General features: G+C 42.4%; 1 protein-coding gene and 6 non-coding genes across 7 annotated transcripts; 2 read left to right on the forward strand and 5 right to left on the reverse strand.

The window, feature by feature from the left end:
- Nucleotides 1–5663: 5663 nt before the first annotated feature.
- trnar-acg (transfer RNA arginine (anticodon ACG)) lies at nt 5664–5736 on the reverse strand. The gene has a single exon. It is a non-coding gene; the product is annotated as a tRNA-Arg (tRNA).
- A 356-nt stretch (nt 5737–6092) lies between these two features.
- Nucleotides 6093–6165, forward strand: trnaf-gaa (transfer RNA phenylalanine (anticodon GAA)). Its single transcript has one exon. It is a non-coding gene; the product is annotated as a tRNA-Phe (tRNA).
- Nucleotides 6166–6422: 257 nt separating this feature from the next.
- Nucleotides 6423–6495, forward strand: trnav-cac (transfer RNA valine (anticodon CAC)). The gene has a single exon. It is a non-coding gene; the product is annotated as a tRNA-Val (tRNA).
- A 157-nt stretch (nt 6496–6652) lies between these two features.
- On the reverse strand, nt 6653–6726 carry trnan-guu (transfer RNA asparagine (anticodon GUU)). The gene has a single exon. It is a non-coding gene; the product is annotated as a tRNA-Asn (tRNA).
- A 2508-nt stretch (nt 6727–9234) lies between these two features.
- Nucleotides 9235–9308, reverse strand: trnan-guu (transfer RNA asparagine (anticodon GUU)). The gene has a single exon. It is a non-coding gene; the product is annotated as a tRNA-Asn (tRNA).
- Nucleotides 9309–12304: 2996 nt separating this feature from the next.
- On the reverse strand, nt 12305–19321 carry tbc1d25 (TBC1 domain family, member 25). Its single transcript, XM_018748939.2, has 7 exons — nt 19112–19321; nt 17576–17685; nt 16803–16957; nt 16585–16709; nt 16288–16476; nt 15877–16152; nt 12305–14547 (listed from the first exon to the last, which is right to left on the reverse strand). Exons 1-7 carry the CDS (start codon nt 19154–19156, stop codon nt 12799–12801), a joined length of 2649 nt encoding a protein of 882 aa, XP_018604455.1. The 5' UTR covers nt 19157–19321; the 3' UTR covers nt 12305–12798.
- Nucleotides 19322–21059: 1738 nt separating this feature from the next.
- trnah-gug (transfer RNA histidin (anticodon GUG)) lies at nt 21060–21131 on the reverse strand. Its single transcript has one exon. It is a non-coding gene; the product is annotated as a tRNA-His (tRNA).
- Nucleotides 21132–22915: the final 1784 nt, after the last annotated feature.

Consider the following 22915-nt stretch of genomic DNA (forward strand, 5'->3'; position numbering starts at 1 on the left):
ATTTCCCTCAAACCTATTTCCTTCCTGAGCTCATGAAACCTTCATAAGTTTATTCTTCACCACCTCTTGTTTTTTATCTGCCTGTGTTGCTATTCATGTCCTTTCAGTAGGTGGCTACCAAACAAACAAGCTGTGCTTCACCCATTGTGTGTGTGTGTGTATCTAAGGCTTCTGTTATCCTGTGCACTTTTGGTTACTCTGAGCTGTGAGTCTCTTCAATGTGTAACGTATGACTACCCAGCAATGGACTGGCGACCCGTCCGGGTTCACGGTGCCCCACGTCCCTGGGACAGGTTTCAGGCCATCACGTACCTGCTTGAGGACTACTGCTTGTCTAGTGTTTTGCTTCATCTCCTGAGTCCAGCGGCCAGTTCCTCATATCTATTGTGTCTTGATCATTTGCAAAAATGGTCTGAATCTAACTAAATCTATCTTCTCGTGTCAGGTTCCGAACATGTCCTACAACAAATGTCCTAGTATGTAAGGAATCAGTGTGATACTGATGATGCTCTGCACACATCCACCTTGTTGTACATAGAACTGCCCACATTCCCAGCATTGCTGAGACGAGAAGCTTGCCCACAATAGCGCCAGTAAAGCATCCTCTCCATTCAGCTGGGATCACCTGATCCGTCAAGCAGAAGCCGTATCTGGGGCTATGCGGATGTGGGAATTTCACAAAGTGCTCGTGACAATCACTAAGCACTTGATACTGGAGGCTGGGCTGTGCCAAAGAAAATCGAATGAAAGAACACGAGAGGGGACACGGTCTGATGAAGATGCGATGGTGATGTGTACCGTTACCGTATGAAAGAAAGAGTGCATGAATACAAGCCAACAGAAACAAGGAGTCCTGGGCTTCTACCTGTGCAGGTTTACCTGTCAGCCTTTGAGTTATACGGTTGCATTTTTCCTTCGGCTCCATTTCACCCTGCCCTGTAATCCTGGTACATTTTGTCACCTATCTACAGGTGCACCTGTCTTTTCCTTATTAGCATCCTGATCAAGAGTGCCCAAGAGATACAGACTCACCACCGGGTCTCGCACCAGAGTTGAGCCTTCTCTTTGTGCAAACCGAAAGCTGCGGTGTTACTCACCCATATCGGGTTACAAACCTCACAACTGTTCGGTTTATCTCTGTCACCTGTAGGCTCAGCCCGTGCCGCTTCCTGTTTAATGTTCTGCCTTCAGTTCTGTCCAGCGTTCCAGGACTCTTCATTCTTTCTGCCCCTCTGTCAGAACGGCACTTTTCACAGCTCCCCAGATGTCCATTTATGCAAAGTACTGGATCACAGTAGTCCAGACCCTAGGGCATGAGGTGGGATACTCTCTACACAAGCCTTACACACACACACACACACACACACACACACACACACACACACACACACACACACACACACACCAATTCACCTGAACTCTATGATTCTGGGGAGAACATGCCAACTCCAATGTCTGAGCCAGATTCAAAGCCATGTCAAGCAGAGGACCCAGGAATTGTGAGGCACCAGCACTACCTGCTGTGCCACCAAAGCACACATGTGGTACTGCTTACACCCAGGCAGAAGAGCGCCGAGGACCTCTGTGGAATTTGTCGACAAGCAAAGACGAGTGTCTTGCGCGATCCAGGTTGGAACGGATGACTCCATGTTAGCAGTCAACCTATAGTCAGCACTGATTTATACCATGTTCATGGGGAGCAAAAAAGTGCCGTGTTACATTCATTCTTCCTCTGCAGAATCACTGCTCCTTCTGAAAGACAGAGTGCGGCAAAAGTGAGAGAGATAAAGATGCTAACGGAAAACTCGCGAGAGCAAAAATGTTTTTGCTTTCTTCTTCTCTATTATTAAATCATTATCTCGCTGAGGAGATGATTTCTTGATCCATTTTTGGAGTCCAGTTAATAAACAGATGTCTGTGTATTTACTGAGGCAGCATCATACCAGCGTACTCTAAGGGTGTGTTTGCGCACAAAATCTCGTGCTGATCTTTTTCCCACGCAGAGACAACATTGGAAGGTACTGAAGGCATGGACTGTCTCGCACAAACATTCTCCCTCCTTCCATAATTCGGGTCTATGAAGAGAAAGTGTCAGCGCTGCAAACTGGGTCAGTGTGGTGCACACAGTATGTTTCCCTCGCAATGGGGATTGGGAAATGCAAAGTTTTTCTATATCAGGATGTTAAAAAAAAATCAATGCTTCTTGTGTCACCTCTGGGCAATAAATGATGGCAAGTAATACTGTTATTTCAGCATTTTAAATCCTGTAATTGGTATAAGGAATATAAAGATAACTGAGGAAATAAGTACACAGCTTATTTTAAAACAGGAGCGTTAGAAGATATTTTTTTTGCTATTAATCTCTTTGTCTCAGCAAATGTTGCAGAATTATTCCTCTTCTATTAAAATACCAAGTTATTTTAAACTGTCTGTTTATGGCTGGCATGTCATTTTCTCCACAAATATGTTAGTACAGTAATTCTAGCAGCAGCGATTTATGGCACACAAACTATGTGATGTCACATGTGATACGTGATCTTTGCAGTGACACTGTCACAATAGTCAACATTTTCCTTTTTCATATGGCTGCCTGGTGTCAGTATAAAGTTTTTTTTTTTTTTTTGCATTTTTCAGTAGATTGCTGGTTTTCTTGAACTACTGCTGGTCCTCGTTGGTGCTAAGAAAGGTTTTGCACTACTGTGTGGTGAAAGCAAATTTCGGACCTTAAATACACACACACACCATCTGAAACCGCTTGTCCCATACGGGGGTTGCAGGGAGCCGGAGCCTAACCCAGCACACAGGGCAAAAGGCTGGAGGGGAAGGGGACACACCCAGGACAGGATGCCAGTCCATCACAAGGCACCCCAAGCAGGACTTGAACCCCAGACCCATGGGAAAGCAGGACCCAGTCCAACCTACTGTGCCGCCACAACCCCAACCTTAAATATAAGACTGGTTTTTAGTTACTCTATTTATTCATAATCCAGAAGTAAAAGTGTTCTTCTTTTACAGTTACTGTTGTCTTTCACATTAAGCAAAACACATTCCGAAATCTTAACCCAAATTATCCAGGAAACCTGTATTTACCTATTCTGTTGGCAGAAAGCTCATGTTTACCAAACAATAATAGAATACATCCTGCTCTATGTCATTGTTTATGACCATTAATCAGTATAAAAATGAAAAAAATCTTTTGCACTACAGTTTGTGAAATTAAATACACACGATGACATGTACAATGTTATCTGTGAATGGCAACGTACCTTGACAAATAAATATAATCAGAATATAATTATGGAATGAGTGTCCCTGGGAAGAAATGGGAAGAGATGGCAGGGAGGAAGTGGCATTTCACAATTTCAACTTTTCCACCTGATTTAGCAAACCACAAAACAGTCCATTTTGCCCTACCTAAAGGAGAGGTAATTATTTACCTGGCAGTTAAATGCAAAGAACCATTAAACCATGGTCCAAATATTATTTAGGCCTTACATTTATTTCAGTCAGTTTGCTTAGCCAAGTTCATACCCCTTAAATGTTAACCTCTCTACAGCCCTACGTTCAAAGACACCTCATTTTTAGTGTATCTGGTGGAACAAGTTTCTGGCGAACATCAGAACTCCGACCAACCGCTGTTTCTCACGTCTCTCCAGCCTGAAATCCCACAACTTTAGTGTCTCATGGGGTTATGTGACCCTCATGCATTGTTTACACACTGCTAAGGGTTTGGTATGTACTTGGTATGGGTTTTATGAAACATTTTCTTCCATCAGTATTGTGTAATACAGTACATTTTGGAGGGGTCTTCATTACAGTGTCAATGAGACAGGAACTTTATACTGAAATTTCTTTTTAATCTAAGTCGGGCTTTAATCTGTCTGGGAAAAAAATTCAGATATTAATTTTTAAAGCTTTAAATTCAATGAAATCCAGCACAACAACATGAGTATAACAATACAATGTGTTATTTTTAAAAAGCATGATTATTCGTAATTTAGAATTCCTCATTTCGATTTTGTAGCAGACTCAATTTTTTTTTTTTTTTTTTTTAACTACACACACTACTGTATACTCGCTTTCTGTTCTCCACAACCTTGTATCCCATTCACGCAGCCTTGGGTCCTCTTTCATGATCAAAAACAAGACTGCATTGCTTGTTGTTTGCAGAAGAGATTACTTCTTTCCTGATTTGAATAATTAGTACCAAACCTTGCAACAGCTTCACAAAACACACTCTACTGATAATGATTCCTGCCACCCCCACATCAACCTTTGCTTTGTCATCCCTCTTCCTATGTGCTCTGTCACAGTATAATATCAGGCTTCCGCCCACTGCTGATGTACAGTCAAACTCACGATGCACTCTGGGAAAATAAATCAGATTATAGAAACAAAATACTTTGATGAGATCCTATGGAAAAGTGTAAGCCAAATATATTCACAAAGTGGAAACGCTCTGATTGGCTAGTCTCAAGGTTGTAGGTTTGACTGTAGCCCCCTACTCTGGCTGTGTGGAGTTTGCATGTTCTCTTTTTGCAAGGACAGCCTCTGTACCGCTCCATCTCTCTGTCAGTCTATTCACAACCTTGGCATCTTTGTTCTACTGACTTGTCTTTCACATGTCCGTCAAGCTCACCTGCACTTTCACTTTGTGGGACACCGGGTTATCTCCTGCTCCGTTCCCCAAAGTGTTCAGTTCCCTCCCAAAAAGGATTCTCCTACTCTTGGCACCTTTAAATCCAGACTTGAGACCAACATGTTCAGAATCACTCAAGAGTGACACATTGGCATGCTTCTTTCGTTTTCCTTTCACTATTTGTATCACCATTTGCTCGTATTATCCCTTTGTATTACTTCCTCGTTTTTACTTTGTTTATATTTAATTTCTGCAAATTACTTTAACTTTCTTCTAGAGATTATTTTACCGCATGCCCTTCTTCTTAGTCCAAAAAAAAAGGCTTGAGAGGCTGCTTTAAAAGGCACAGCAGTAAAAGATAATATTATTGACCTGTTCAGGTGAAATGATGATTAACATGTCGTCGTTATTTGCTTTTGTGTGTGAGGTACTGCAGCAAAAAAAAAAGCGTTACATTCATTGGATCTGATTTATTTATTGATTCCAGCCAGGTATTCGGGGAAGAGAGTAACAATTCGTGCGTCTTTTCCACACCCTACCAATTGGAGCACAAGGGACTATGTAAGTACACTTGAGACATTTCTGCACTGTTTATCGAGTTCAATACATTAAATGTCTCGCAGGGTTCGTTTCTTGTTGTTCGTTTCACAACAACAACAAAGAAGAACAAGAACCGCGCACTGAGTTCGACGCACACGAGTGAACATCGCCGACTGGTGGGAAAATTGACGAACCATGTGTTTCGAAAGGCTCTCAAAAACCAGGACAGTTGATTTCCACTGTTGTTTTTACTGAATTATTACGGTGTGCAGCAGGATATATGTATTCAGTCTCAGACGCCTTACAAAAATGGTCATCAGCACCGAAAGTAACTTGACCTTTTTTTAAGAAAATAGTATTTGTTTTACTTCCAAAGACATATTTATTAACCGTGAATTTTGTGGTTTTTTTCAAGGTACATTTCCTTAGTTTTGCCTTCTTCTTCCGTTGCTAGTCACAGTGTTCAAACAAAAAAATACACCTACGAGCCAGCCAGGAGTCGAACCTAGAATCTTCTGATCCGTAGTCAGACGCGTTATCCATTGCGCCACTGGCCCGTATAGATTTCTCTTTTCACACATTTTCTTTTCATTCACACCTGTACTTAACATACAACGTACTGAACATAATTTTCTGAGGTAAGTTTAGTATTTGGATCATTATTTGAACATAACTATTTGAATCTATTATTTCTAAGGTTATCCGTTGTTTTGTAATTGTTTTAATCTATTATGCTATTATTTGAATCTAATCGTTAAGGAGATTGCTGTAGCAACACACCTTCGCAGTCGCACGTAGGTAGCGGTACGCAGCCGGAGTAAAAGGCAAATAAATACTGCACTGCCAGTACGGCGCAGCAGTTCGACTGTGACAATGGATGTGGGAAATGGGGTGGATTGTTCACTGTATGATCGCCGAAATAGCTCAGTTGGGAGAGCGTTAGACTGAAGATCTAAAGGTCCCTGGTTCGATCCCGGGTTTCGGCATTTTACTCTATCAATACAAGGTATTTTGTAGCGTATATTTCAGTACTGCTATGTGATTGGTGAATAGTTAGAGTAGAGTTTTTACTGTATTTTGTCTCGATGGCTTAGACTTATGGCAATTTTATGACGCAGTTTTTAGTATCTTCATGAAGATTGTAAATCTATAGTAATTTAATCATATGCATCATGTAGACGAACTAGGAAATTCATCTACAGAAGTTAACATTTTTAGCAAATTTAGAGAATCTGTTCCAAGGGTTTCCGTAGTGTAGTGGTTATCACGTTCGCCTCACACGCGAAAGGTCTCCGGTTCGAAACCGGGCGGAAACATATATATATATATATATATATATTTTCTCCAAAAAAGTCGGTTTTTTAATTTTTCTATATCTCACTTCATTCTCGCATTGCCTTCAATTTCTTTTTAAAAGTTCAGGTTTTCTAAAGTTTCTTGGGAACCAACGGTGTGAACTTAAAAGAACACTTTCGTCCCTGGGTGGGCTCGAACCACCAACCTTTCGGTTAACAGCCGAACGCGCTAACCGATTGCGCCACAGAGACTACCTCGACGTCACTGTCTTCGCTTTTGTGTTTTTTTGGTTTTGTCTGACAAATTTTTCAGTCAAAGTTTTTTTTTGCTGTGGCTTTAAGTCGCATTGAGGCGACCCTCTCGTCCATCGGGATAAACTCCAATTGCATGGCAGCCAGCCGGGGGCTTGTGAGTATCCGCACACCCGCCCAACACCTCTCACCCTGTGCAACTCCTGAGTAGGAGAGAGACCACCCCCTATCGACAGTTTGGAATTTGCTTCCGGAGCCAACACTGTGTGGAGGTGAGCCCAACTACTAATCTAGTTGGTATCTCTCAACCTCCCCCACCAGTTCTGGCTCTTTCCCCCCAGTGAAGTAACATTCCATGTGCCAAGAGCCAATTTCTGTTGCGAGGGGCCATGACGCCACCACACACCACCCTGCCTGCTCCTGCCACCTGAAACACATCGTACCCAACCCCCATGTTGGACCTTGCAGGTGATGGGCCCATGTGGCCCTCCCACAATGCCTTTTTGGGCTGAGCTCAGCCAGGTTACGTGGGCTGCCCGGCCACCAGGTGCTCGCCTAGGAAAACTACCCCAAGGCCTGGCTCCAGGGCTAGGTCCCCGTGACCCTATTCCAGCAGGGTAAACGTTCTCTTGTTTACTTTTTCCATGGAGGTTTTTGGATCATGTTAGTCTGGATCTTCACTCCAGACCTGTTTGCCTTGCTTGGGAGACCCTACCAGGAACATACTGCTCCTGACGACATGGCTCTGGAGATCACCAGATCACGCAAGCCCTTCTGCCATGCCAAGGCCCCAATCCAGGAAGGGCAATTCAATTCAATTCAATTTTGTAAAGCGCTCTGGGAACAAAGAAGACAGTTGACTACAGACTAGTGTAATACATTATCAATGCTTTTATAGAGATATAAGTATGTTTACTGGTCATGGAGGAAAGGATCAAAACACTCACAACTGAAAGTTAAGGGGAAAAAAAACCTCTGAATTCCAAGTGTCAGTGGCTGCCCACCACTCCTGTGCATTCAAGTCAAGTCAAGTCAAGTCAAGCCAAGCTTTATTGTCACATAATCATCAACATAACATGTAGAGAAGAGTGAAAATCTTTAATGCAGCTCCAGAAAATGCGATATTGAGAGTATGTCATAAGTTACGTTAAAACACAGTATATATACAAATTGTATTCGCAAAATATACAACAGAAACATAAATAAATAAAAAAATAAATAAATAAAAAACATAAACTATCTATATGTATGTACAAAGAATACAGAGAAATAAAACAGCGGATTTGAATTTTGGTCTCAGTCCTGCGTATTTAAGAGTCTAATGGCCCGAGGAAGGAAACTGTCCCTCAGCCGACTTGTGCAGGACCGGATGCTCCGGTACCATCTACCTGAGGGGAGTAGGTAGAACAATCCGTGACTAGGGTGGCTGGGGTTGTTAATGATCCTACGTGCCTTCCTCACACACCGCCTGTTGTAGATATCCTGGAGGGAGGGAAGCTCAACCCCCACAATGTGTCTGGCTGTCCTCACCATCCTCTGGAGAGACCTACGGTTGAGGCCAGTGCTGTTACCATACCAGGAGGTGATACAGCCAGTAATAATGCTCTCCACTGCGCAGGTGTAAAAGGCTTTGAGGATGTTCTGGTTCATCCTCAACTTCCTCAGCCATCTGAGGGAGAAGAGGTGCTGATAGGCCTTCTTCACCACTGCATCAGTGTGACTGGTCCATGTGAGATCCTCGGTGATATGGACACCGAGAAACTTAAAGCTGGTGACCCGCTCCACCGGTGTCCCGCTGATGGTGATGGGGGTATGTTCCCTCTCCTGCCTCCTGAAGTCCACGATGACCTCCTTGGTCTTGGTGGTGTTGAGCAAGAGGTGGTTCTCCTGACACCAATGTGTCAGAGTGTACACCTGCTCCGTGTAGGCCGCCTCATCACTGTCAGTGATCAGGCCTACAACCGTTGTGTCATCGGCAAACTTCACGATGTTTACAGCAGGTAATAATGGCATTGTTGCTGTATGGTAGCTTGAATTCTCAGTTCAGCAAGGTACGTCTCGTCCATCATGGTGGTTCCTCATCATTTTCAGTCAGGATGGGGTGTGTCTGTAACGGCTCAATCCAGTCGAGCATCTGTGGGATGTGCTGGAAAAACAAGTCGGATCCATGGAGGTCCCACCTTGCAACTTATAGGACTTAAAGGATCTGCTGCTAACGTCTTGGTGCCAGAGGTCTTGTGGAGTCCAGGACTCGAAGGGTAAGAGCTGTTTTGGCAGCAAGAGGGGGACCCACACAATATCAGGCACATGGTTTTAATGTTTTGGCTGATCACTGTATATTTCACTTGCTGGCTTTCGTATTAACAATCATAGTTATTAACATATTCAAAAATTTTACTTATCTAATTAATTTTTAATAAATTTCTTTTAATATTGACGTTCCTTTAAAACTGCTTATGATTGAGCATGAAAAGAAAAGACACAGCACTCCTTCGAAATAAAGACTCCCGTCCCTGGGTGGGCTCGAACCACCAACCTTTCGGTTAACAGCCGAACGCGCTAACCGATTGCGCCACAGAGACAAGCTGCGCACAACCCTCCTATCGTGAGGTCAATGTTTGACGTATATTTCGGCTTTATTTTACCGATATATTTACTGAAAGAAGTCTTAAAAGAATTTTACGAAACGTGTTAGAAATATGTGTTACGCATTTCTGCTGTTGTAGTGACTGCCAGCGTTAATTCGAAATGCACAGCGATTTTACTGCTAAAAAGTTGGAGTAGCCTTGTTCAGGTTTCTTACCCAGAATTCAGAGCGAGTAGCTGGAAACCACTTCCGGCTTCGACTGGGCGGCGCTTCCCCACACACACACACACACACACACACACACACACACACACACACACACACACACACACAGAATTGGTACATCAGTGTCATCGCTAAGTCGCCTTTGTTAAAGGTGACACGTAAATAAGTAGTTTAAATGACAGAAACACAATGTCCACTTGGTGGTTTGCCTTTTTCTCTGGAATGTGACCACACAGTAGAAGATTGTCCCCACACCTGATACAGCCTTTTTTCTGTTTCTTCTACCAAAACAATGTTGGACATTGACTTTTATCCTGTTCCATCACTGGGATTTATTCTTGTCCTGTATAATATATAAAATGTAAAAGTGTACAATAGGGTAAAAGTTCAGAAAGTTACTTCCGTGGTCTGCTGTTGTTGGGGAAGAGAATGGGAGGGATGCTGGGTAGAACTGTACAAGTAAATACTTTGTGTCACTCTGCTTTAATTACATTTAATAATGCAATGTCTCAAATGCTCACATGTTGAGTATTTATAAAACAAAAAAAATATATCTCCAAGTTAAATTTGCTTATTACAAGAAAGTTTGTACACAGGGATGGCAATAAGACACCAAGAGTCCATTACATTTAAGTGTGTTTATTGTACAAATCCAGTCATTGCTTGCACTAAGATAAAGCAACTCAGGTCTCTTGTGTAAATGTTGAAATTTGTAACACCATCATACAAAAAGAAAATTAATAACATGTTTTAAATATATCACATCTACACCTATGCAGATCTACAACTGTTCCAGTTTAGAAACCTTTTTTGGTCCTTGTTAAAATCACAAATTCAAACTTCAGTGAACACTTCAACTGTGGGGGACACACACACTGATGTTTTGTGTAAGGAAATGCAGATCAGCCTTTTCTAAGAAACAAACCGATATTGCCTTTGACTGACTGACACTTCAAAAGTTGACAACAATATTCACTTTCTCACCTCTCAAAGTCACACACTCTCACACATATAAAATAAGAGACAAGACAGAGAACATTGAAGATGCTCAGGTCTGTGTTCCACTGGCCACTCACTCAGTAATTCAGAAGAAAACAAGCTGGGCTGGGAAAATGCCCTCATTTAACTACAAATACCTATGTTGGAGGATGCAACAAAACTCAGTTTTTCTTTCCCCTGACTATTAACTTAACTGACTACTAATTTAAAACTATTAATTTCTCTTTACCTTTTAATTTCTTTATAAATTTCAAAACCCTTCACAGCTGAAAAACCCAAAGCACAATTTACAAATTCTGCACATTAAGGTGTTGTCATGTAGAGAATACTATACTAGAGCTTAGAATGGCTACGTAAAGGTCTGAAAATGAAAGTTTAAAAAAGGCAATTTTATTTTCATATATTTAAGAGGCATCTGAGAGCAGTTCTGTGGGTTCACAAGCTTGCAGTCTAATGAGTACACAGTCAGGGGCAAATCTGCTGCCAAAATGAAAAACGAAATGACCCTATGAAGCGAAACAAACCCCATTTGGTTAAAGGCCTCAAAAGTATTTCTGTTACATGCAGACCTAGATCTCAATGGTAAAAGAAAGGCAAGTGAGAAGGCATATGAGAAGTGGCAATTCTTTAAATCAGGACACAAGCGGTAAATATGTACTGTAAGTAGAGGCACTTCCCCTAACCACAAGGAAACTGTGTTGGATTGAGCTTTATCTGTCACGATGTACTTCAGGGTTTAATTTTGTAACCCTGCATATAATCAATTTCTCTCCTCTATCTGTAGCTCTCAAATTACAGTCGGTAAGGAACCGACTTTTCTCCCCTCATTTAGTGGCCAAGCTTGACAAAATTTTAACTATAAAATGACTAACGTTTCACACCCATTTATCTTTTCTCAATGGCCAGTAGTATTGACAAAGAAACGGATACTGGCATTTCACACACCAAAAAAAAAAGAAAAAGTTTTATTTAGAAGAAACACACATCTTTCATTTAACAAAGATGTATTCAACTTGAATAATAATCTAAATATTTAATATTTCTGAATTTCATTTTCAGTTATTTAAAGGTTAGGCACTGGGATTGGAGACATTTTGCAAGACTATACTAGTTGAGTTTCGGTCCTGTCTCAGCAAGCACGTGACCTAATTATGGAAGTGTTTGTTTCCAGATAGACATTTTGGTAAAATAAGGCAATTTTGTCAAATATGACCACTAAGGTTAACAATATTCAGAAATATATCAACATTCTGATATAGCATATTGTGAAGTCAAAGCTGAACAGTTCCACTACACTAAATGTACAAATTTTCAGTTGGGTTAAGTAATATTTTGAGACTCTCCTTGGGGTCCAACAGTTCCACAGACCTTACATTTGAACTCTCTGCAAGGGATAGCTTAAGTCTATGCAAACCAATAAAACCTTTTAAAAAAAAAATAAATAAAAAAATTGTGTTTAGCTAAAGTGCTGTCAACATGGAATTTGATTGTCTTAAAATAAGTTATTTACACAAATGCCATGCAAAAAATAAATAAATAAATAAAATCCATGCAATTTAACACTGAAAGAGCACTTAAACATTTGAAATCATAATATATGCTTTTAAGTCAAAATACATGTCTGGCCTTCCATATGCAGCAGATATTGCTTAAGAAAAAGGAAACCTCCTGACATGATTCTTGACCACGTTACCAGTCAGCACGTTACTTTTCCTTGCTTAGTAAGTGCAACTTGACAGCGAAAGAAAACTATAGGGCCACTTGAGGTGATTAAGGGTCATGGGGGGGGGGGGGGGGAGCACTGGTGACAGAGCATGGAAACAGGAGACAAAGGTGGCAATTCAGATGGCTGGTATCCTAAAAGAAATGGGCATCTTTGGTCAAGTCAGATTGACAGGTATTAGTCTAAATGTTTGTGTGAAATTCCCAATGTTACCCATCTGACAAAATGTTGGGCAGAATAATGTGGGACACAAGTCGTTTTGTCAATTAAGACAGAAAAGGGGCAGAGGGGAAAGAAGGTTAAAGAGGAATGTGAACATACTATGAGAATGTTTAAGCTAGGCAGAAGAACAAGAGGTGACATTTGCTACAACCCAAGAGGTAGAAGCAAGACAAAAGAAATGAAACTGTAAACCAGACCTGACAAGACACTGATGAAGGAAGTAGGCGATACTGTGGGTCAGATGTATAAAAGCAACACTTCGGATAGCAAGTGGGGCCAGTGCAAGATAAAATGCAAAAGAGTACAACACGGAAGGTCAGGAGGATGAGAAAGGGGTAGAAGACAATGGCGAAGGAATAGTGGTAGCAAGGTTGTACGTGGAATTGGGTGAAGTTGACCGTGTGAGAGACTGTAGAGGGGGAGACTGCGGCCTCGCGGATGGGATCTGAGTGGCAGCAGAAACTGAGGTAGGGGAGTCTGAGCTGACCTCATCCCCTTCCTCCGAGTCCCAGACCTCACTCTGCAGGTAATCAGCAAATAGGGCCTTTGCTCGCTGCAGCACACGGCCCAAGTTGTGACGGCGAACGAGTCGATCAAAGTGCATTGCCAACTCGTTGTAATCCAAGCTGTTCTTCACAATGTGATCACGGTGCTCCAACAAGATAGCCAAGCATAAGAAGAGCATGAAGGGATTCCCTTTACCAAACTCCTGTGGTGGGGGAAGGGTTGACGGTTTGGCGAGTGTCTCCTCAGGTTTGCTGGTGGGGAGAGTGTTGGAAGAGGTGGTGGGGGGTTTAGTGCAGGGGGAGCTGACAATGTTTGATGGCGGCTTGTTTGCTGTGGAGCTGGGAGGAGAGGGAGCTCTGCCAAAGGACAGCACTGGAGACGAGAGCAGCGAGCGGTTCTGAGCAAAGGAGAGCGATGGGGAAGAAAGACAGGATTTCCCTGTTGGAGTGGCAGGGGAGGCAGCTGCTCCGGCTCCATTCCCTGTCAGCGGCGAAGTCACGTACTGTCCAGTGGATCTTTCGGGAGATCCTGAGCTCTCATTGGCATGCTTGGATGAGGATGTGGGCACAGCTGGCGATGTCATCCTCCAGCTAGAAAACAAAGGTGAAACCGCTGGTGATGATGAGGGGGCATTCTTCCAGTGTGGTAAACACGGCGAGACTGGCGGAGACGGTGAGGCTATCTGGCCATTTGGGGAGCTTCTTCCTTGTCTCTCTGAAGGCGAAAGCTTGTCTTCAGTCCTGATGAGGGGTTCTCTCTCCCTCAAGTCATCCTCGCTGTCTTCTGTGGGCTGCCGGGAGGGTGGACCTGATGGAGGACAAGAAGCCTGAAAGGGTCGGGGGAGCACTGGAGGCTCCTTCTCATCCAAATCAAAACTGTCATTATTTCGGGCACTGTAGTACTTAAACTCGCCAAAGCTGGGCTGTTTCTCAAAAGGCGGCACTGTAGCAGTCTCTCCATTCCTGCCCTTCTCAGTGGGTTCATGCTCACCCTCCCCATCCTTCCTCAGGCTATCCTCCTCTTGCTCCATGTCAGTCCTCCTTCCTCCATCAGCCTCTTCTCGAGAAGGCCTTAACATGTGGCGTCTCCGCTGTCTCTCCTTGTGCTCTCTTGCTAGACTTACATCTTCATCTTCTCCTTTGGCTACTCCCATTCCTGTATCAGTTTGGGAGGTCTCTTTTTCCATCTCTAGAGATGGCCCAAGCAGTTCTACTTCAGTTTCAGGGGGGTCAGGGGGCAGGGAGCTCCAGGTGACCTCAAGCATCCTTAGAGCATCCTCAAATGCAAACTCACGCTTCAGTTCTAGCAATATCCAACGGTAGCAGAAGAAAAGATCATCAGCACCACGAGACACTAAATAAGCATAGAATTCTGGATCAGAATACTGCAGCAACAACTTGAGGTGTTGGAACTTGATGGACATGAGACGGCCATCCGGGTGGAAGTTGCCCTCCAGACGCTTCATGATGCCACAGAAACAGATGAAGGCGTGGGCTTCGTTATCCATCACTGCAAGGATAGGAGAAGCGATGTCACTCATGCCCTGGCAGTAGGACACCTGGGTAGAGAGGCAAAGCCACAAACAGACTGAACAGGGCTCACATTTACAAAATTGAGTCAAACAAAAAGTCAAGAAAAACACTTAAACGGTAAGGGGAGTAAAAACAAAGAAAGACTATAAAATACATTTACGTATACAATTTACTCTAGAATATCATTCCAAATACACCTTTATTATTCACCTCAGTACAACAATCTGCCCTGCAACAAATGTTTTCCTTGCTTGTGTGTTCAGACTTTCTATTTAAAGGTATTGCCTATAACAAATAACAGGAGGGGAGTGCCTTGTATTATGTCATCAACCAGTTATGACTTTTTGACTTTCTGAAAAAGAGCAGACAATAACATGACAGAATGTGACTACTTTTTGTGATTAAAGAGTTCCAGAATAAAGATGCCAGGAAAATCTAAATTACAGCACTTTCTGTAGTGAGAATTTCCAAAATTTAAAAGTTGGATTTTTTGATTGCAACCTTAATCTGTGGTAAAAGCAGTGAAAAGTATGAAACTGATAACTTAATTGAGTTAATAAAACCCTTACCAGATATATGAAACACAACAGGAAAACAGGCCATCTTCATTAAGCTTAAGAATGAAAGCTATTTCAAAAGTTGTATTATACAGAAGGAATTTAACACTGTACATTTCCTACATGTACAATAGTACTGATTACATACTAAACAGAATTGTGTGTGTATTTTAATGTGTAATGAACATTTTGTGGGGTTCAGAAAGAATCAATATGAGGACTTTTAATAGCCCTGGCCAGCTAGATCTGAAAATAAAGCGATTTCATTGATTCATCATTAAAGCTGCAAGTGATACATACAACAGCAGGGATCCTAAGTACACTGGAGAGGCCAGAAGAACTACGCAAAGCTTTTTTTTTTTTTTTTTTTTAATTTATTTTAAAACAGGACTATACAGGGTCTAATTGCAAAATGCATTCAGTTAAAATAGAAAATTGTGAAACAATGCTGGATTGTAAAACCACTTACTTAAAATGTGGAAGGAACACACTAATTTGGTTAGCTGCATCAGTGCCCTTCAGTTCAGATTATTATAAGAAAAGAATTGTTATTTCCCAGCAGGAAAACGTGCATACTATGCCATTTCAAAAGCAGCTATTAATGAAACAGCAACACCGACAGCATGACACTCCAAGTTATGAGCCAGACGGAGTACATATTTCTAAACCCATCCAAATGAGAATGCGTCACTGAAGACTATGAGAAAATTAAGGTTTAAAAGTGAAATTTCACACATGAATCTTTATCACCATGTTATAAAAGATATGCATAATTTGAGATGGTAGGAAAATGCATACCTGTGGGTGAGTGATGGCGTAAGTAGTCAGCAGGTCAGCCAGGGCAGTCAGATGGGGGCTGTCCTCAGACCCTGCGTAATAGGAGTGGGCTCGGTCTGTTCTCAGCACATCCTTCAATACGTTGCCCCTGATGAACTCAAGGTCCTCTGGGCTGACGCGTGTTGCCCACTCCCCCTTTAGCTGATCGTATTCTCTGGTCTTCCTTTTCATGTAATCCATTCTTTCTTGACCGGTCAAGCCATCAGGGTATACGTTGAGCAGGTACCGCCACACTACCTAGATAAAACAGAAGGAAACGAGTGATTAATTCTTGCAACAGCTAACAAATGTTAAGATCCTCATATCGAAATGGAAGATGTGTTTTGATAAAACATTCTAGCATGATTAAAAAGATCCCTGCTGTTGCGCTACCTTTCGAAGTGAGGGCTCTACCCCGCCGTGGTAGATGCGTAGCCGCAGTTCCTCCGGCCGGGTGAGCTGTCCCTGGCTGTTGAGGTAGCTGTGGAACTCTGCATCATTCAAGGGAGGTTTAAAGGGCTTCACCTCCTCCCCATATGACCAGCTCAAGGCCTGTTGCACGCGGGAAAGTGTCCTGCCAACCTGAACAGACAGAGGCAGAAGCTGATCAAGTCTACTGAACCAGAAAGAGCAGTGTAAATAACAGACTCAGGCTGGCATGATGATAGGGTGCAGAGGGAAGTCATATACCTGTGACAGAAGTGACTGCGTGAAAGGGAGAGCCACAGCAGCCAAGGACCTCCTTTCTCCAGGAAGCAGATCTGAGCCAATCACATCTTTGGGACTGATTATGTCCCAGTCCTCCAGCAAGGGGCCTAACAGGGTAAAAATGTGCCAGTTAACATCATGACACCTTTAAAATGTTTATCATTTTAATCAGAGGAGTAGAAATAGTAACACTTTCTCACTGTCTTCAGATGGCTTGATATCTATCTTCAACTGCAGATAGGGTTTGGCTGCACTGACAAATGCTGCGTCTAAGTCCCAGTCCGACAGGAGAGAGAGGTATACTTCTACACCACCACGGTCACGGGAAAGATAACTAATCCCAAAATTACGCTTCCTAATGTGAGAGAGAGAGAAAGAGAGAGAGACTCACTTAGAGGATTTACCTGTTTCTGTAGATTTATTTATTTTGAGTCATGTAATTTTATAAGTGACCGCTTTAATAAAAGGTAGAAAAAATTTGTTGCATACATGATCAAAATGACATCTTCATAGTTAACTGTACATTCAGTAAACAAGCATGTAGATTATGGAAAACTTACAGGATATGTAGTAAAAAATTTCCATGAGATAGACAACCAAATAAAACCCATTTAAATTAATGATTTTATAACAGACACCTAAAAACTGAATACAAGAACATTGCTTTAGCTTGTTGGAATACCAACATTTTAAACAACACTACACAACACTAACTCTGAACTTCATTCCATCTTCTTTGGTAAGATTTCCTATCTGTCAGCAAATGGCAGATTGGTGCATCGATACAGAAAGAGAAATGTAAATTGAATAAAGAAGATTAAAAACCCTGTGCACCATCTATGGATTTTAATGCAAATAATTGCTGCTGCCGCCTACTTATAACACGGGTAAATTGCATCAAACCTGTCATAAGTCTCAGTCCAGTGGTTAGAACAGTACCCCCCCCCCCCCCTCCCCCAATCACCCTACTTACCCATTGAGCTCGAAGGCTCGGACGAGGATGTGCTGCAGCACTTCCAGTGAAGTGATCTGGGGGTCAACGGCAAAGGAGCGAAACTCCACCGGCAGCAAGCCCTCACACTTCTGGCGAGTTAAAAAATACACAGTGGTGGGACACACACCAAAAACGCTGGCACTGGGACAAGCGGGCCATCATGGCAGCACAGCGAGTAGCGCGGCTGTCTCACAGCACCTGGGTGGTGCGAGAGAACGTGGGTTCGATTCCCACTCAGACTGTGTGGAGTTTGCATGTTCTCCCCACATCTGCGTGGGTTTCCTCCCACAGTCCAAAGACATGCTGTTCAGGTTCATCCATAGTGTGTGAGTGACAGAGAGAGTGTGTGTTCCAATGATGTATGGATGAGTGACCCATTGTAAGTAGTGTATCTACCAGTGTAAGGCACCTTGGTGAATAAGGTGTGGACTGATAACACTACATAGAGTTTATTGCAAGTTGCTTTGGGGGAAAAGCGTCTGCTAAACGAAAAAATGTAAATGTAAGCGTTAACCAATATGAAACATATAAACTCATTGTGTGAAATAAAAGTGTAAAATAAAAAGGGAAATTAATAAATAAAATAGAACCAGCGTGACAACTGCTCCCTACACACACAGAAGAACACAAGGCCCACAAAGAGTTCACTGCTCAACAACTTTTCTCAGATGGCTTTGCACAATTCAGATTCATTGCTCTGCAAAAGGCTGCTTAAAAAGGGAAGTTTAGAAAAGCGGATTACTGAAGTGCTCTATGGGTGTACAGTGCTCTCGTGAACACTGCTGACCAGAGGACAGGCCTGCAAGTACAAGGTAAACATACAGTGTGTGTTTGCGTATCAGGCAACCACACAACCTGAATACACACAAGAATTCATGAACAGATTATTATCAGTACTACCACTATTATTATTATTAAAATAATAATACCAACATCTTTATAATAATAAGGTTCCTGCTTTCAGTATCTGCATTACTACTCCTTAACACAGCTTCAGCAGAAATGGCAAAGCAGGGACAGAGAGCTATACCGATGATAAGATGATTCATTAATGTTAGTTTTACATGCAGGTTTACTCAACAGATACTTACGATACGTGAAATTCTTACTAACTGACTAAGCCATATTCAATCACTGTGTCCCACAGAGAACGTATAACGTTCGCGGATTGAAGTGCCGCTATTAGACATTCAGCTGCAATGTGACACAGACTGTCCACCTTCGTGGGTATGAACACATTTCCACGGTGGAGGCGGAATTTTGTTGACAGTGCAGTGGTGCTACACTATAACACCTGGCTGGAGCGAGCGACTGCGGCGCGTGTCACTGTGCGCGTGTTCATCCAGACACAGCCGGCTGCCCCGCACCACCGACACCTCCACGGCACCCGCACAAGCCAGGACACAACGCAGCCCTTCTCACTCTGACCAGTACCGCTCTCGTGCCACAAACGAGGGAAGTTTTCTAGAAAGCACCACGATATTCCCGCACTCGCTCGGTGGACGTTTTTCTCACCTTGACTCTGACACGAACCACCCCCCGCTCCTCCTCAGACGCCATGGCGAGTCGGCTTCGAGTCGGACCTGTGTCGCTTTTCCAGTGCCTTCACTGTCGTTTCCAGTTTTTTGTTCTCTTTTGAAATAAATTAAACCACCGCGTTTATTCCATTTTTGCTCACAGCTGTTTGTCTCCTCCTGCCGCCCCATTCGCCATAGTGCTCCAGGATATGACGTCACACCAATTACATCATCCACAAGGCTCCTGCGCTCAGTGAACGCTTGACTACAGTGGCAATAAAATATTCCTTTCCTCGGTCAAGTCTGTACTGCTAGCACACTTTCGCTTCCAGCACAATCTAACAGAGGCCATGCATCTTAATTCTTTGTTTTACCGCCACTACAGCTAGACAGATACCGGACACTTTTTATGATAATCTGTGTGATCACAGAGGCGTGCAGGAATAAAAGAAATAATAAGGTGTATATATATAATTATACTGTATTTTTTTCATATCCCGTTTTCCTTTCTTTTCATTTCCTCTTATAACAAAAGCTGTTAAATGTAGACTTAATTAATCTAGGATCGCTGTTTAGTCACAAACTGCAGTCCTTCTGTTATACTGATCCTTGTGCTTAGCAGTACCTTGTGAAGGTACACTCATTCAACACTTAGGAACACCTGTACACCTTATTCTTGCAATTATCTAATCAGCCAATCATGTGGCAGCAGCACAATGCATAAAATCATGTAGCTACAGGTCAGCAGCTTCATGTAATAGTCACATCAAACACCAGAATGGGGGAAAAGATGTGATCTCAGGGATTTTTGACTGTGTTGTTGGTGTCAGACAGGCTGGTTGGAGTATTTCTGTAACTGCTAATCTCCTGGGATTTTCACCCACAACAGTCTGTAGAGTTTCATCAGAATGAGGTGGGGAAAACATCCAGTGAGCAGCAGTTCTGTAGACAGAAATGTCTTGTTGATGCAAGAGGTCAGAGGAGAATAGCCAGACTAGTTCAAGATGATACAAAAGGCTACAGTAACTCAGCTAACCACTCTTTATAACTGGGGTGAGCAGAAAAGCATTTCAGAATCTGCAACACCTCAGACTTTGAGGCGGATGGGCTACAACAGCAGAAGACCACGTCAGGTTCTGTTCCTGTCAGGTGAGAACACAAATATGAGGCTGCAGTGGGCACTGGCTCACAAAGTGGACAGCTGAGGACTGGGAAAAAATGTAGCTTCGTCTGATACCTACAAATGGTAGGGTTGGAATTTGGCCTCAGCAACATGACAGTAGGCAAGTTAAGTTCATGGATTCAACAGTCCAGGCTAGTGGTGGTGGTGTAATGCTGTGGGGGATGTTTTCTTGGCATGCTTTGGGCCTGTTAATGCCAGTCAATCATCGCTTGAATGCCACAGCCTATCTGAGTATTGCTGCTGAAAATGTGCATCCCTTTAATTTACACATCTGATGGCTAATTCTAGCATGATATGCCAGGTGGCAAAGCAAAAGTACTCTGAAACTGGTTTTATGAACATGACAAGGAGTTCAGTGGCCTTCCCAATCACCGGATCTGAATCTGTTAGAACACCTTTAGGATGTAAAATGCGGAATTCACAGCATGGATGGGCAGTTGACAAATTGGCAGAAATTCTCTAATGCCTTCATGTCAACAGGGACCGGAATATCAAAGGACCGTTTCCGGTGTCCTGTAGAATCCATGTTAGGATAAACTGAGCCCTTTAGCGCAAAGGGAGACCCTACCCAGTACCGTATAGTGTTCCTAATGAAGTGCTCGGACTCAGTGCATTGGTGCTGAGTGAAGCTGTACTGCAAATATTTAAATTATAGAAGGAAACGGTAGTCAAATCAGAAAATGTGCAGTAGCGCTTGTCATCATTCCTCAATTTTGAGGTTTATGCTTAAATAATACGAAAAAGAATTACCGAACACCCAGTGTGCCGTGACCCGGATTCGAACCGGGGTTGCTGCGGCCACAACGCAGAGTACTAACCACTATACGATCACGGCGAGCTAGTGATGTTCTGCGCATGTCTCTTGCCACAAAATTTAATTACTATGTTGTGTACTGGAATGATATATATATTTTTTTTGTAGATACTCTGTAAACTTTTAATTAAATTTCACTTTTAAAAATACAGTAACAAAGGAGTGATTTTGTTTGTAATTTTGTAATAAAAGAATCACACGAGGATTCCGTAGAAATACATTTTTCCTCGCATATACACCAATCATATTATTAGTTTACCCGAGAAAAAACGTCAGACATGGCCACTGAGGACTGCGCCTTCATGAAACGAGTAGTGCGCATGCGCAGAGCTGAATCCGTTTCTGAAAATCAGAAGTCGCTGTTGGTCAAATAGGCCAAAATGCAGCAATGCTGTTATATTTTTGATGTCAGTTTTCCCTTTCTGTTCATTTCCTCTTCTAACAAATACAATCCTAAGACAATAAAACGCAGCAATTTACCTCTCTGCCATAGATGCAAAATCCGTCCTGCTTGTGTTTGCTGCACTGTTACATTTATTTCTAGGGAAATAATATCTGGAGTCGGAGGCGTTGTAGCTGCTGACGGTTCAGTGATTCCTAGTCCGTAATTCTTAAGATTTTTCAATGATTGTGTTACTAACTCCTATCTCAATATGTTGAAGATTCTATTGAGTGTGCTCTCATGTTGAAGTATCGATCACATGACCTTTGTTGTACGTGATGTGTTCTGATGAAGCACGTATGTAAATAAATGTTCTTCTCTTCCGGTTTAAGAAAACCGATGGTGTGAGCGTGTACTTTGTTACCTCCGTTAAGTATAATCTATTTACCACTTCTCAAACGCAGAGATGGCTGCGCCAACAGGTTATGGGCCCAGGAGAGAAGTTGGTAATACACCAAAACGGTACCGCTGAAAGAAGTTGGCGAACATTGTTTGAAATGGCCAGATGCATGCTCCTTGAGAGTAAATTACCAAAAGAATTATGGACTTACGCTGTGATGACTGCTGCAGTAATTCGCAACAGATGCATTAATAACAGAGTAAAGCAGACTCCATACTACATGTTGACAGGAAGAAAACCGGATCTTTCAAAGATGAGAATTTTTGGATCCATGTGCTATGCATACAAACACGACAGAAAGAAGCTAGATTCACGTTGTGAGAAGGGAATATTTGTTGGGTATGACAAGAATATCCCTTCATACCTAGTGTATTACACAGACACTGGAAGAGTCCTTAAACACAGGCTTGTCAAATTCTTCAAGAAATGTGCTGTCGAGCAGCAAACTCAAACTGACCCACAAATACCAGATGAGGATGTTTATGGGGGAAGTTATTTGCCATCTAAGGTAAGAACAAACATCACTGAACAGAGTTCAGGGAAGTCTCAAGATAGTGGAGACAAAACAGATCTTCAAAATGATGATCAGACTGAAAATATTCAGAATAGATGCAACCCCAAAAGGAACAGGAAAGCTCCCCAATACTTACCTGACTACGTAACTGATATTGAAGATGATGATCAGATACTTACAAATATTGACTACTGTTACAGAATGTGTAATGTACCACAAACCTTCAAGGAAGCCATGAGTTCAACCAAATCACAGGTTTGGATTAAAGCCATGGAAGAAGAGATGGATTCTCTAAAAGAAAATTGAACTTTTACATTGATGGCTCTACCCGAAGGCAAACATGCAGTGGGGGGTAGATGGGTCTATGCAATCAAGAACAATGCAGATAACAATGAAACGTATAAGGCTAGATATGTTGCTAAGGGTTATAGTCAAGTAATGGGAAGAGA

Source organism: Scleropages formosus, chromosome 19 (assembly GCF_900964775.1).
Source record: "Scleropages formosus chromosome 19, fSclFor1.1, whole genome shotgun sequence".
In the NCBI taxonomy this organism is placed as follows: domain Eukaryota; kingdom Metazoa; phylum Chordata; class Actinopteri; order Osteoglossiformes; family Osteoglossidae; genus Scleropages; species Scleropages formosus.